General features: G+C 29.5%; 1 protein-coding gene across 2 annotated transcripts in view; it reads left to right on the forward strand.

Annotated features, from left to right (window-relative positions):
• ps (RNA-binding protein Nova-1-like protein passilla) overlaps window positions 1–16409 on the forward strand; it is a 99908-nt gene that overhangs the window by 60367 nt on the left and 23132 nt on the right. For both annotated transcript variants that reach the window (XM_075366382.1, XM_075366381.1), the window contains exon 2: window positions 3846–3992. In XM_075366382.1, the coding sequence (XP_075222497.1) occupies window positions 3846–3992 (147 nt within the window). The remainder of the gene's footprint in view (window positions 1–3845; window positions 3993–16409) is intronic.

Consider the following 16409-nt stretch of genomic DNA (forward strand, 5'->3'; position numbering starts at 1 on the left):
ATTACCCGTTTACCCACTTCCCTGTTGCTCATTGAATTAGGCCCGTAAACCTCACATATCTGGCGATGAATGTCTACTGACAAGTTCCTTGTACAAAAATCGAATCGCAGACTGTATTTCACAATAGGCGGGTTGCATAATTATTTGAAACATTTCACTTTCACAATATAAACCGTAAACACTGACGCTACAGCAGCAAGTGACGTCTGCATTTGTGCAAGGCATGCTGGAAGCCGGGTTGCGTGCGCGTTTCGACAGCCGCCCAAAATTTACTTAGCTACAGCCAATCGAACCTTACTTAAAAAATAACGCTCGTACATACATATAATGTTTACAAACTGTGTGTCCAATGTTTCATAAGTTTGCATACATAGGAAAAATAAACATTTTTCATAAAAACCATTTTTAATGTATTTATTTATTTAGCGTATGGCACCAAAAGTAGTCAAAATTACAAACAAAGATTTAACGAACTAATATATGCTACTGATTCTGGAGTCGCCATCAGGAAATCTTCAGGATTACCTTCATAAGCTGTCCTAGGGCAAACTTCTGTGATGTGTCTGGCAGTTTGATTTTCACCACACTCACAAAGGGGCGTCGGTGTTTTACCCCATTTATTCAGGAAATAGGCGCACCTACCATGAGAGTCCGTATTCTGTTTAGCGTTGACCATGTCTTACGTGGCAAGTCAAAACCCGGCGGCCTTTGATTTGGTTATTCTGCTTTGTGATCTATTCTCGACGCCAGGCGTCAGTTAGGTTAAATCCGTCCTCTGTGGCAGCAATTGCTGTTTCGATAGGTGGCTTTCTAGATCGACCACGATTGGCATCCTCAATGTCCTCATGTATTGGCAGGTTTCGATTGTCCATAATCTTGTACTCTTGTCAAGAGCGTTCATACGGCGCTGGTCCGGGGGTGGTATGTGGCTCAATACCGGGAGCCATTCCACGGGAGTAGACCTAATAACTCCGGCAATCATTCTCATAGTGTTAAGTTGAGCATCAATTCTATGAACATAAGGGCTGTTAAGCCATACTGGCGCACAATATTCAGCAGTTGCGAAGACCAGGTTCAGTGCCGATGTGCGCAAAGTGGAAGCCGATGCTCCCCATCGGCTTAATGTATTCTATGTATGGAAACTTATCAAACATCTGTATTTTTTGTATTATATGCTGTGGTAGTCAGTTCTGAAAAAAACTTGGATTTATGATTTTTGTATTTAGGCCGATTACAAATTAAGAAATTAGCCCGATTTTCAATCTTCATGACTTTTTTTTTATTAAATTCAATGGAAGTTGTGTACTGGATAAGCCTTATTTAACTGATTAGTTTGTAAATGTCGTGTAAGTTGAGCATTGGGAGGTGTGCCTTCTGTCAAATTGGTGACTGCATGTTAATCAGGTGTACTTTTTTCTTGCCTGTTGTGAGTTGATTTGCTCATGAGAAGGTCTTGTTTTTTATGTTCATGACGCTAATCATTCTTGAGTTAATACTTAAATGTAAATAATTTTCTTGGATTTAAATTTTGAGTCCAGTGGGCCACACAATAGCTGGCCTGGCTGCCATTGTGGAGACCATGTGTCTCCTCAAAAAAAGTAGTCTGATGCCAACAAATCTTTATTTATAAATTCATCATGATTGTTATTTCTTGTACTTAATTTAGTTTTTCAGTATCTGTTTTTAAGGTTTGAAATATAATGTATATTATTATTTTTTATGTATTGAATATTACTGAATGAAACTTTTAAGATTTGTTTTATGTCATTGTTATTTAAAGTATACAAATTTCTATAGTAGGCTGAATGTGGATTTAATAGACAAAGTGAGTGGGTGTGTATGTTTCATTTCTTTATATACAATCTTCATTATTAGTCGTACAATTACATTAATAAAATTGTTACTGTAATCTGTTTTTATTTTATTAACAGAGTTGCCCATCTAATAGCATGGGGAGGAATTTAACTTCAGCTTTTCTGAATTCTAGCCAAGTATTGTGAACATTATATTTTGTAACCGGCTCATTTGTTTATTATATATGAATATTTATCACATGTGTTTTAAGGTGCCTGCAACATAAATTTTGTGAATTTCAGGTAAAATAAAAAGTGAATGCATCCTTGATTTTAATTAAAACTTTAAGTATAAGTTTTTTTTTACAGTTTGTGATGGTTGTTTTTAAACTACTCATTAGTGATTGTCATATTTTCATAATTGATTAAATCCTATTTTTGGTGTTAGGTTAGTAAGACAGTTTTTTCATGGCCTCCTTGAACTTGTAAGGGCTATTATATTTAAGGTTGGATCTACTCTTGTTGGGTAACATTTTTAACTTTATTTCAACTGTGTTTAGATTTTAAAAAAAGATTTTTTTTTTCTTTTTTTTAATTTCAGAAAGTGAACTGTGTTTATTGACAACAGTATATTTTATACCAGTGTTTCCTTAAGTTGGTTATTATGCGTTACAGTGTATAAAAGTTCCTAAATGTGTGAGTTGTAATTATATTATAATATTAGCGAGATCTTTTCATCATATTGAACAAAGATAGATACAAAATTGTTTTTATCTTGTGTTTGTTTTAACCGTCAGTCTTAAGAGATATTTGATAATATATACTTACTGATTTTAACTCTAGATTTATGATTGAAACTGTTAACCATACAACCTGTAATTTCTCAGAATAGTTTGTAATTTTATTTAATATATAATGATACAAATATGTTATGTTTTCATACAATATTTTGTGAAAGTGGAAATTTTTGTTATAAAAATGATTGTTTAATCAATTTACTACTACACTGAATAATTAGAGTTCTGATTGTGTTGTCAACTGAGTTTTCTCTCGCTCAGATTTTCATCTAGGTAATGCCATATTCTCAAAATAAGATCATAAATGATAGTTCATTGACTTCTAATAAACTTTTCAAAGATAAATATTTTTTTGATGGCTGCTTAACAAAGTAAAGTTTCTTATAACTTACCTAATATTACCCTTTGTTAGCCTTTTACCCTTTTGTGTTTTACCCTTAGTTAGTGTTTTACCCTTTGTTAGCTTTTATGTATGTGGGGAGAAGAGAGACATATTCCCAAAATTTCTGTATTTTATCTAGAAATTTTATAATTTAGGAATGATGCACTAAATCTTATAGATTCCAAGATTTGGGTCTAGGACCTTTTGAAGGAAATCGCACAGATTGGCAGTGGCTGTTCCATCTGTCAACTGAAGGAAACTAGCATCCAAAAGGTGGAATTTCTGAAGTTCAGATCATAACAATGAATTAAAATGTTTTCACTCTTCTTAGACAAAAGTGTGCTGTGATTATGATTAAGTGGCATCAACTGCTTTATTCATTTACCATTAAATGCAAAGACTACACATTTATTCACTGAAACAGATTTGCGTGATATTGCTTAAATTTAGTAATTTATAGAAATCGGTATGTTAAATGTTGCTTTGAATATTATCTCTGCTTCTTATTCTTTTAGAGTTGCTACTTGTAAAAATTACAGGCATAGTGGGATATCCAGTTGTAAAAAAATTTCTCTTGTTTGGTATAAATCAAATTTTTGTATTTAAGATAAACTTTTTATCTAATTCTTTTATTCTTTGTATAAAGTTTTGCACTTGATGTATATTTATTTTGTGTAAAAAAAAATAAAATTTAACACTTTGTATGAAAATTTTGGTCAAAGTTAATTTACAGTTGAAGCCTAGTACTAATTATTAAAATGAAATTGCAGGTTGTGTGAACTGAGTAAACTTAAGTTAATAATTTAGTTTTTATATTGTACACATTTCATGTGTTGTGTACTTTTAACAATTTTTTATTTTTTTATGTTTCAGGCGGTGATGGGATGTATCACTTGAAGATACTGGTACCGTGCGTTGCATCTGGCGCTATTATTGGAAAGGGAGGTGAAACTATCGCACAGTTACAGAAAGATACGAGTGCTCGTGTTAAAATGTCTAAAGCTAATGATTTTTATCCAGGTAAATTAATACAATCATTTTTTAACTATAATCATTAGAGTTCATATGTATTGTTTTTTCTTTTTAAGTTTGTAGTGTTTGATTCCTATTATTGTTCTGTACATTTTATTATCTACTCTGTAGAGTTTGAGTAAAGGAAATCTTACAAAAAGGATTTTTAAAACATTCTATTTCATTTTTTTTTTTAGGAATTATGTGACTTCTTTTATTGGAATGTATTTGTTGAACATGTAAAATTGATTTAATGATGCGATTTAATTCATTAGTTATGAATTCATTATATGCACATTACTCATGAGTAACAAATTAGTAATGAATAGATTATTTAAATCTATTTTAGTTTAATGGTCTCAGGCATACTTCTCCTGTAATAAAGAGGATCAGATGGGTAAAATTGTAGGTGAAAAAATGTTTACTACAAATTGGACCTGACATGAGGCAATCTAAAAGCCAGACACGCTAACCACTACACAGCTGAGTGGACACTTTGTGTTTATTTTTTAATGGAAAGGTATACTACTATGCTATTTTGTAATAGGTAAAATTAGTGTAGCGTTCAAGTGTAATTAATAAAGGATTTGCAATTTAAAATGATAGCTTGACATATTTCAAATATATATTCAAGATTTTAGATTTTGTTAGAACATTAACTCTCGTACTGCTGATTGTTTTACAATTAATGATTTTTATATTGCTGAAGGAAAATGTAAGTTTTTATCACAGACTTTTTTTTTAGAAGTACTGTAATGGTAATAATAGTTTTCATATTTGCTGCTCTATTTACCTTAGTTTAATGTAATAAATAAAGGTTTGTTTAAAAAAATTGTAATAATCAGTTGAGCTTTACGGTTAAAAATATATTAGTTTTCATATTTTTTCTAGCCTCCAGAAAAAATCACTTTCAATTAAGTGTAAACATTAGTGCATTTTTCATTTGTAGAGGGAGGTGAATATGTGTATAAAATGTGTAATCATCTTTGTTGACTTTAAAAAATTGTATGATTTTGTTGATAGACTGACTCTATTTAAAATGCTGGAGGAATTCAGGCTAGATAATAAAACAAGCATACTCATCAGACAAACATTAACACATTAATTGCTAAATTTTTTCTCCCTTATCAGCTGTACTGATTTTTGTTTTAGTAAATTGCATTAGTTTGTAACAAAATAGCTAGCTAGTTTTTCTTAAGTCTATGAGTTTTGTAAGTTTGAAAATGTGTCATCAAGCAATTTGAAAAGTGTCAAAATGTGTCATCAAGCAGCATATAAATGATTCCTACAGTTTTGCAACCTGCTTGTTAAGATTGCTTCTTAACATATATTTTCCCATTTGTTCTTGGGTATTATTAAATTAGTTTAACCTCTGTGGTTTAATATTCTGTCAGAGCAAAGTTAGGAATTTTTTTTTTGGGTTATAATTTACTGAAATTATAATATAACATCCCAGAAAGATTTTCTGTATATTTAAATTTAAATGTTTTTCTTTTCTGAGTAATAGTTTTCTGATTTGCAATATAAATTACAAAAGTATTGCAAGATAAACAATAATTAATTTTCATCTTTTACAGTACATATAGGCCTACTGTTAGTTATGAGAAGATAGCTTTAATTAGGACTGATAAAGATTATACTAATTAAGTCACAAGTAGCCTGTGTTTTATTGTAAAAACAGTAAGTTAATTTACTATATTTTAACAATTATTTTTCAGCTTGTCAAAAAAATATAAAATTTACTAAAAAACTTATTAAAGATTATTATTTTAAAATACATAAAATTATAAGAAATGATAACACATTACGTATTTAAAAACAAAATTTGAAAAAAATGGTTATAAAAAAAACACCAGTACTAAAAAAGTAATTTTTTAGCCTGGTTTATGTGTAAGAATTAAAAAAAAAAATAAATACAATTTTTAAAAAATTTTATCAACATGATTTTCTGTAAAATAGCCTCCAAGAAGTTGTAAAAAAGTGTTCTATGTTGAACAAAGCTGTACAAATATAAAACAAAAAAGTAAAAATGAACTAATTGAAGAATTGTTTCTTCGAGCTAATTAATATATAATAACTAAACTTTATGATTGCTGACAAAGTCAGAGAGGGTAGAAGAACCTTACCCTTGATACATAGGCAGTGTCATGGCACAGAGCAATTCCTAATCTGTAACGCTGCCTTGGTGTCATTAGCACTAAATGTATTAACAAATACTCATCCCAAAATAAAGTTAAGAGGAAAAACCTCAAAACTGTTTGAGATTGGGGTAAGATAAGTAGGCTCTTACCTCATTTTTTAACTATGTACTGGAAGAATTTATTAGAGAATAGAGAAAAAAGTGGAAGAACAGAAAATTAGCAACAAAATCAGATTGTGATTGTCTGGTGTTCATAGTTTTTATGGCTAACATCAGATACATAGAGATAGCAACAAAGCACCAAAAGAATTAGCCGAAAAAGCAGAAGTTCAGTTCTCCTTTGAGGAAACAGAATTTTTGATGAAGGAAAAATCAATCCCAAAAAATTTAATTAACAAAACCAAAAAATTCAAGTATCAAGGGGAAGACAATTGAAGTCAATATCTCTAAAAAGGAAGCCATCAGGTCAAGGTCTGTTGGAACTAGTCATGTGCTAGTTCCATTTTATTAATTGGATTTTTGGGTTTTATTGACTGGACATTGGCTAATGCCACTCTAAAACGAAACTATCTTTATGACTTGTTGATTTTATTGATTGCAAATAAAATTGAAAATCCACAAGAGCACAAATTTTAACTTCAAATTAACTAAGAGCACCTACAGTAATACATAAATATAAGTGAATGCTGAACTTAAATGTAAATTAAAAATGTAAACGTCAATAACACTTGGTTTAGTAAAAATTAAAGAGGGAACTGACAATAACACAAAACGATATCAAAGAACATCACTACCGAGAAAGAAATTGCAAAACATCACAGGTTTTTAGGAAAAACAAGAACATTGGAAGAATTATACCCTGGACAAAAGAAAGAAAAAAAAGACCAGGAAATGGATGAATGAAATTAGAAAAAAATTGAAAAAGTGAAATAGTTGAAATATTGTAGTCTGTAGTGGCCAAAATGAAAAAATGAAACTGATGAATAAATGATTCAAAAGATATCAATATATTTAAAAATGTAATAGCAGATTCTGAAGCTAGATTAAGTTTGGGATCATCATCCAAATATACATCTATAATGAAATTTAAATGAAACGTCTACAAAGATTTTTAAATGAAATAAATAGGAGGCTTATTTTGTTTTATGTAAATTTATGAAAACAAAAAGGTAGAATATGATCAAAAAAGAGAAAACAACTTAAAAAAAAAAGCTGGCAGTATTAGTTATTAGTTAGAAAACTTACTAGGCAAGTAATCTTATTACTTGTTTAAGACAATAAAATCTGTGAAAGATGTCAATCATACTCCAGTAAATTCAGAGCTAATCAAAATGATATGCTACAGTTGTTTACTGGTAAATGAGATAAATTGAAATCAGTTTTTCAGTAGTAAGAGGTAATGCATATAGTCAAACGTAGTAAGTCTGCAAATAACTTGTACATCTCAGGAAATTGTGATTTTTAGAAGTCATGTGGAAGAATAACCTTACAGTTTGGTTGGCTACCTTGATAAATAGCCATATTACCAGATTAGCTGTAATTGTGGGGTAATAATAATGGATTTTAAATAAAAATAGTGAGATGAGATGTGTTAGGCGATGAATTATGGATTTGCGACAGAGTCCTTTCCTCCCTGAGAAAGAAATACTGTTAGATGTGTGACATTAGCTCGTCAAAAGTTACTACAGTATTAAAACACATGTTATATTTATTGACTCAACAATATTATTAATCAGATGGGAGCATTGTCTAAGGACATATGAGTATGAAATGAAATTAGTAGACAAATGTAATTTGTTTGAATGTAAAATCTTAAAATGAGGTATTACCAATTTGATGGAAGTTTTTACTAGATGCAAAATTTGTTAACTTCTAGAAAAGAATATGAATAAAATTTTGAAATTATGGCTAAAGTAAGAAAGAGTTAAACGTATGAGTTCTCATCGGATTTAGAATTTTCTTTCTCTTATCTAGAGAACAATTTGTTTTTCATTTATTAAACTGCCAGCTACTGTTTAAATCTGAATTTATGTGCACACCATACTTCTTTCTTTCTTCTGCTTTATCTTTGCAATAAATTTTATATTGATTTTTGTTAATTGGTGAGTAATTTGGAAATAATGGGAGTAATTGATATTTTTGAGTTTTGTTTTTCTACATTCCATACGTATATTTAGTCTTAAGATTTATAAGAAAAGGTAGTGGTATAAATGAAATTAATTGCTTTGCAGTGATGATTATGTCATTAGTATATAAAAATTTTTAATTGAAAATAATACTATATAATATGCCAGTGTAACCAGCTGTTGCTTTTTAATGTAAAAAAAAAATTGCGTTTCAAAGGAATAAACTAATTGCAAATTAAAAAAAGATTTATTGGTTGGAAAAATACATTTATCGTTGAACGAATTTTATTAATGGTATAAAACATTATTGCAATAGGATCATGTTCTCCTTATTTTTTTTTGTTGGAAGTGTTTAAATTTGTATTAGGTAATAAATCACAACAAAACTAAAAACTGTATTTATTTAAATTTATGAAATTCATTTTGGTCTGGGTTCAACTAACTACATCATCTCAGCATTGGTAGGTCTTAGAGCTAAACTAATTTTGCTACTTAATTGAATTTGGTTAATCTGTTAGGGTTTCATTATTTCAAAATAAATGAAATAATATACTGTATAATTAATTATTATACATTGCCGACAAAAAATGTGCACGAAGGTTTTATATGTTAATTTTTACATTACTTGCTTTTTAATTTAATTTCTTGTTACTTGTCATTGTAATACCTAATGCTAATTCAAAAGATTTTATCTTATGACCAAATTAAATGCTGTTATTTAATTATTACCTGTACTTACGTTAATTGGTACTGAAAAAACTTATATATGTTAAATGGAGACTTAGGTTAAATGGAGTTAGATGGAGTGGTAGTATAAAATATATTCTTATAAATTAAAAAAAAAATTTGTAACAGAAAAGAAGTAATAAAAATAAGAGTGTTTTATACATGGTTGGTTACATTTAAAAAAAATTATGTAAACTTTCCTCAAGATTCACTTTTATGCTGTACTTCGCATTTAATTCATGGATTCATGGAATAATGAAGCACTTATCTCAATTTCTATACCTCTATTTTCAATGAAATTAGTTGTTTAGTTTACTATTAATAACACGGTGATCAATTTTTTCTGTGTCATTCTGTTTCTTTTTTGGGTCATTGTCAATTATCTTTTATAATACAAGTTTATAATCAATTTGGCATTATGTAAGTGCAATAGTAATTCATTTTTAGAATCTAAATCCTTCACCTTTTAATTGCTGCCCCATTGCCACAATTTCTGCTATATCATTACATTATTAGACTGAAATCACATAAATGAGAACATTGTAAATGGACAGATTTTTTTGTAATTCTGCTGTACTGTAAAGTCTTTTCTGTATATAGTGATATCTTATCATTAAATTTTTTTTCTTGCATGTTTAGTTATCTGTATAATTATTTGTAGCAATGAGAAGAGTTTTAATAGTATTCTACTATAATTCACTGAATGTGTTTTATTTTATTGTCCATTAAGCAGATAATAGATTTTTGCCTAGAGGTATAATTTTTTAACTTTGTCGTGTACTTTTATAAAGCTTATTTCAGATTCTAATTTTTTCTTATTCATCATTTCCATTCAGCTAATTATAGTTAGTTATCAATATTATGAATCCTTTTCTACATCTTTAGATTTTTTTTATGAAGATTGTATGATAAGGGAGATTATATCATGGTAAGGAAGTGCATGTGTAAAAAATAATATTAACTTGAGAAATTTATGTAGGCTAGCAGGAATTTTTATTATTTACAAACATACTTTGCTGTGATTTATAATTAAAATCAGTTGACTACTAACAGAATGCTTCTTAAGCAAAATTCATTTTTTATTTTTATGTTTTGATTTAATTTTTTTATTAAGTAGAGTTTGTATAAGTAATGATAATAATAGAAATAAATTTGATGTATAAACAACACATTTTTTTGACAGAAAGGAATCAGAATAATAATATTATAATTATTTAGTAAAATTATGAATGTAATAGAGTAACTTTTGATAGAAACTGCATGTTAATAAATTTATTTATTGCATGTTTCTGCAAATGTTAGTAATTATACTAGCTGAACACTGATAATCATAATTTTTGTTTCCTAACATGCGATACATGATTTTAATCTGAATTTTTTTACCATCCATCATTTCTGAAAAATTTTTAATTTTAATTAAAGGATGTTTTTCATTTTTCAACCTATAGTTAGCATTTTAAGCTCCTGTATTGTAATTTGTACTTCATTTTTTATTGTTTAATGTAGTTAAAATAATTTTTAAGCTATAAGTAAACAATACTAGACAAAGAATTAAATCATGTCATAGTCACATATTATGACATATCTAATACTGAAGAGTGAGCCTTCGTGGGAAAGATTAATCTGTGCAGGTCAAAACATGTAACTGAAAACACACCTGTGTTTGTATTAAGCACTGGATTTAGAAATGAATTAATTTTGTTCATTCTATTGCTGTCTTAAGTTTTCTAACAGTGCAGTTTCATAATGCCTCAAAATTGTGTAAATGATGTGGATGTCTTTTTGTTATGTGTGTGGTGAGTTTGCCATAAAATCAAATAGAAAAAACATTACACTTTTAATTAAAAAAACATATCATTTGTACTTTCACTGTAAAATTGGTGATCAGGATAAGACGTGGGCTCCTCATATAGTATGCACTAATTGTTATGTATATTTAAGAGGATGGCTGAATGGTACACGGAAGGCTTTGCCATTTGTGTACTTGTGGTTTGGTGTGATCATGTAACTGATTGTTACATTGGTTTAATAAGTGTGTGTTTGGCACCAATTGCTTATGGTATTAATTTGAAAGAGACATGATGTGATGAAAGACATTTTTGAAAAAATAAATTATAAAAAACATAGCTGGAACAAATGTGGTGATTTGAAAGTTGCAGCTATTTTGTTAGGCATGCAGTTGGCTATACTAAGTACATGTGTTTTCTTTGCGAATGGGACAGCTGAGCTAGGAATAAACATTATGTTACCAAAGAGTGGAAGAAACAAGGCACCTTAACTCCAAATGGGAAAAATATTAATCATGAGCCCTTAGTTGAAGCCAGAAAATTATTTTTACCCCCTCCATATCAAGCTAGTACTAATGAAAAATTATATAAAAGCAGTGAAGAAGGATAGTCGCAGATTTTTGTACATCAGACAGAAATTTCTGAATGTAAGTAAGTGAAGGAAAAATTAAAGAAGGAATATTTGTTGGTCCTCAAATAAGAGAGTCGGTCAAAGATGATGTATTTAACTCAATGTTAAATAATGTAGAAAGTGCAGGGGCTTCATTTAAAGATGTTTGCAAAACCTTTCTCTGCAAACAAAAATCCAACAATTAACAATTACCACGATATTGTTAATCAACTTCTTACTTCATACAGAGCTATGGTATGCAATATGTCTCTGAAAATACATTTCTTCCACTCATATCTGGATTTTTTCCTGGACAAACCTGGGAGACGTAAGTGACGAACACTGTGAATGTTTCCACCAAGACATTTTGGTGATAGAAAGCTGCTATAAAGGGAAATGGAATATTAACGTGGTAGCTGATTACTTTTTTTTTTTTTTTTTGTCTTCAGTCATTTGACTGGTTTGATGCAGCTCTCCAAGATTCCCTATCTAGTGCTAGTCGTTTCATTTCAGTATACCCTCTACATCCTACATCCCTAACAATTTGTTTTACATATTCCAAACATGGCCTGCCTACACAATTTTTCCCTTCTACCTGTCCTTCCAAAATTAAAGCGACTATTCCAGGGTGCCTTAGTATGTGGCCTATAAGTCTGTCTCTTCTTTTAACTATATTTTTCCAAATGCTTCTTTCTTCATCTATTTGCCGCAATACCTCCTCATTTGTCACTTTATCCACCCATCTGATTTTTAACATTCTCCTATAGCACCACATTTCAAAAGCTTCTAACCTTTTCTTCTCAGATACTCCGATTGTCCAAGTTTCACTTCCATATAAAGCGACACTCCAAACATACACTTTCAAAAATCTTTTCCTGACATTTAAATTAATTTTTGATGTAAACAACTTATATTTCTTACTGAAGGCTCGTTTAGCTTGTGCTATTCGGCATTTTATATCGCTCCTGCTTCGTCCATCTTTAGTAATTCTACTTCCCAAATAACAAAATTCTTCTACCTCCATAATCTTTTCTCCTCCTATTTTCACATTCAGTGGTCCATCTTTGTTATTTCTACTACATTTCATTACTTTTGTTTTGTTCTTGTTTATTTTCATGCGATAGTTCTTGCGTAGGACTTCATCTATGCCGTTCATTGTTTCTTCTAAATCCTTTTTATTCTCGGCTAGAATTACTATATCATCAGCAAATCGTAGCATCTTTATCTTTTCACTTTGTACTGTTACTCCGAATCTAAATTGTTCTTTAACATCATTAACTGCTAGTTCCATGTAAAGATTAAAAAGTAACGGAGATAGAGAACATCCTTGTCGGACTCCCTTTCTTATTATGGCTTCTTTCTTATGTTCTTCAATTGCTACTGTTGCTGTTTGGTTCCTGTACATGTTAGCAATTGTTCTTCTATCTCTGTATTTGAACCCTAATTTTTTTAAAATGCTGAACATTTTATTCCAGTCTACATTATCGAATGCCTTTTCTAGGTCTATAAACGCCAAGTATGTTGGTTTGTTTTTCTTTAATCTTCCTTCTACTATTAATCTGAGGCCTAAAATTGCTTCCCTTGTCCCTATACTTTTCCTGAAACCAAATTGGTCTTCTCCTAACACTTCCTCCACTCTCCTCTCAATTCTTCTGTATAGAATTCTAGTTAAGATTTTTGATGCATGACTAGTTAAACTAATTGTTCTGTATTCTTCACATTTATCTGCCCCTGATTTCTTTGGTATCATTACTATAACACTTTTTTTGAAGTCTGACGGAAATTCCCCTTTTTCATAAATATTACACACCAGTTTGTATAATCTATCAATCGCCTCCTCCCCTGCACTGCGCAGTAATTCTACAGGTATTCCGTCTATTCCAGGAGCCTTTCTGCCATTTAAATCTTTTAATGCTCTCTTAAATTCAGATCTCAGTATTGTTTCTCCCATTTCATCCTCCTCAACTTCCTCTTCTTCCTCTTCTTCCTCTATAAAACCATTTTCTAATTCATTTCCTCCGTATAACTCTTCAATATATTCCACCCATCTATCGACTTTACCTTTCGTATTATATATAGGTGTACCATCTTTGTTTAACACATTATTAGATTTTAATTTATGTACCCCAAAATTTTCCTTAACTTTCCTGTATGCTGATTACTGTTACACATTAATTTGGGATGTACCTGAGGCTATTTATAAAAGAAAAGCATCAGTGAAATCATTCTAACACAGGTATGCCCATGCAAAATTATAAATTTTATAGATTTTGATTATATTTTCCCTTAATTTTTTTTTGAAGCATAATTTGTTTAGAATTAAGGATGATAGAAAAATTTTATTAACAGATCTGTAATATATGCAAAAAAGTAATTCAAGAAATGGTATCACACTTAGGGAAACATTAACAATTTTTTTTTGTCTATCAGTTTAACTAAGCTAATCTATTAAGCTTGTAAGTTGCTGGTGGATATGCTATATATACTTTGTTTGTGATAATTACTTTTGTGTTACATTCTAGATGCTTTACAGCTTATCAGAAAGGAAAAATTCAAATATTAGATTAAATCTAAAATATCTAATTCTCGTGAAATAGCTGTAAAAACTACCATTACATGTTCTGACATGAAATTCAGACATCCAGAAAATTGCAAAAATATTGAAAAAAATCAGTCCTTCAAGTATTTAATCGGAGATTATATTTTTTTATTGAGTGACAGTAAGATGAGATTGCTTTACTAATACAAAAATAATTAATTCATTGTTGTTATCAATTTTTTATTTATCATATTTATTTATAATAAATGATATTTATTTTTGTTTATGGCCCCATATATGCAATCTTGCAATGTATACTTTACCTTTGATAATGATATTGTACCATAATTTGAAAAGGTAGCAAAAATTGCCATAATTGGTGTTAGTGCTTTGAAACTTTTACTTAGTAATGATTTTATTAATTAGATGTATAAATAAGTAGATTAAATATAAAGTTACAGAAAACCACTGTTGTCAGGTATATGAACATCTGTATTTGTAACATCAGCCAGAATGGCAGATGGCTTTTGTTAAATTTAGAATTCATTAAGGAATTAAATTTTCTTAAATATTAAAAATTAGAATATTTTATAACTACTGAGTTATGAAAAAAGCAAAGGTACATTTGTCAGTTTTTCTGATAATGTTTCTATTACCTATTTCCATTTCTTATTGAAATGTATATTCTGTCTGTTTCTATTTTATTTTATACTGGTCTGAAACTGTGATTGCATTATTTGATTGCTTATGTATTTTGTTTTGTGCCAAACCTATCATTTGGAACAAAACCAAGCGTGTTATTTCTGAATTAATTTTTATTGACCATGACATTATTGTTTTCTGCTTCTTTTTTTTTTTAAATGAAATTTTTATTGAAATCATTGTAGTTATCAGTTAACATATGTCTATTTTGAAAACAGCTCTTACTGTTTTTTCTTAATAAGCCTGTATCAGAAGAGCTGAAAATCTTTTTTTAATTTTGTGTTTTTTGATGTGCAAGTTGAAAAGGGGTAACTAAGAATATTTAGCAAGATGTTAAAGTTAAGAAAGTAACACAGTACAGAAATAAATGCAGAAAAGCATTAAACTGCAATGACAAAAAAATGAATAAAATATGTTTTTAGCAATATTTTCTAATGATATGTTCCTAAATATCTTTCTTACTTCTTCCAGTTTTAATTAATCATTTGGGATTCAACTGGGACTTGTTGCCATGGATATACTCATATTTCCCACTTCACACAGTTATACATACATATACATTGATCCAGCTAGATTTGTGTTTATTTATTCCTCCTTATTACTTCATTTTTTTTTTTTAATGACAAGTAAACATGCACTTTATAAAAGCACAACATCTACATAAAACAAGCTTTTGAAATATGTAAGATAATTACACCAAATGGAATAATAGAGACTAATCTTTTCAATAAAATTAGTGCAAATGAGAACAGATTTCATCCTTTGTATCTCCTGTATTACTTGTCGGATAGTTAAGAATAATGTATTTATAATGTAAAAGCTACGTTGTTTTAAAATATTATGTGTTTTACACCTTTCTAAAAAATTCATTGTTTTAGCTAATACTAAAAATGAAACTAGATTACATTGTGTAGTTTTATTTTTTATTTAAAGTTAAGTATGCACTTTATGAATTTTATAAGAAATTGTATTAGATGATTTTTGTTTGATTAAAATACATTTACCATGGAACAGAACGAAAAAGTGGCAGTAGTATCACAATTCTTCCTACGAATCACAGAGCCTGGACAATGTCCCTTGCTGCTGTATAATTATATAATCGGGCATGTTTCAAGGGTTTTCTTTTAATGTCGGTTATAGGTTTTAAATTTTATTTTATTTGTGGACGTATTTAGTGATTTGCATTCTTATCTGGGTCCGACTGCGGGAGACTGAGCTTTTTGAACCTGGTTCTCCAGACGTGATTTCCCTTCAGACTGTCCGCTGAAGTCCTTTCGGTGTTAGCACTTTATGGGCTAGCAGGAATATGCCAAAACAGGGCCCTAATTGTTTGGAGGGATACTTAATGCATTACACAAACATAAACTCGGTACTGTAAATTCATCCTACAATCTTATATGAATAATATTATTATTCCATTATACTATTTTCAGACCCACCAGTCAAAAATTCCCCAATATTATAAAAATATTTTTGAACTAACCACAGTTTTATTGTCTGCTTGAATTTATTAAAATTATGAATTAGAGAAAAAATTTCTTGGGGAATTGTTCTTAAAAACTTATTTCCTAAAACTGAAGTTTTCTTCTAGAAGAGAAGAAACATTTTTGAAGGTTTCTGCCTGTAAGAAAAAACAAAACCTCTATGGTGATTATTATATCCATGGTTACCTGAATCGGTAATTACATTATTAACAGAAAATAAATTGAATTTGTATATAAAGAGGGATTGGAATTAATTGTTAATATATTGTGATTAATAAAAGATTCACGGCAGGAATTTAGGTCTTATAAAAA

The sequence above is a fragment of the Lycorma delicatula genome, chromosome 5 (assembly GCF_047948215.1).
Source record: "Lycorma delicatula isolate Av1 chromosome 5, ASM4794821v1, whole genome shotgun sequence".
In the NCBI taxonomy this organism is placed as follows: domain Eukaryota; kingdom Metazoa; phylum Arthropoda; class Insecta; order Hemiptera; family Fulgoridae; genus Lycorma; species Lycorma delicatula.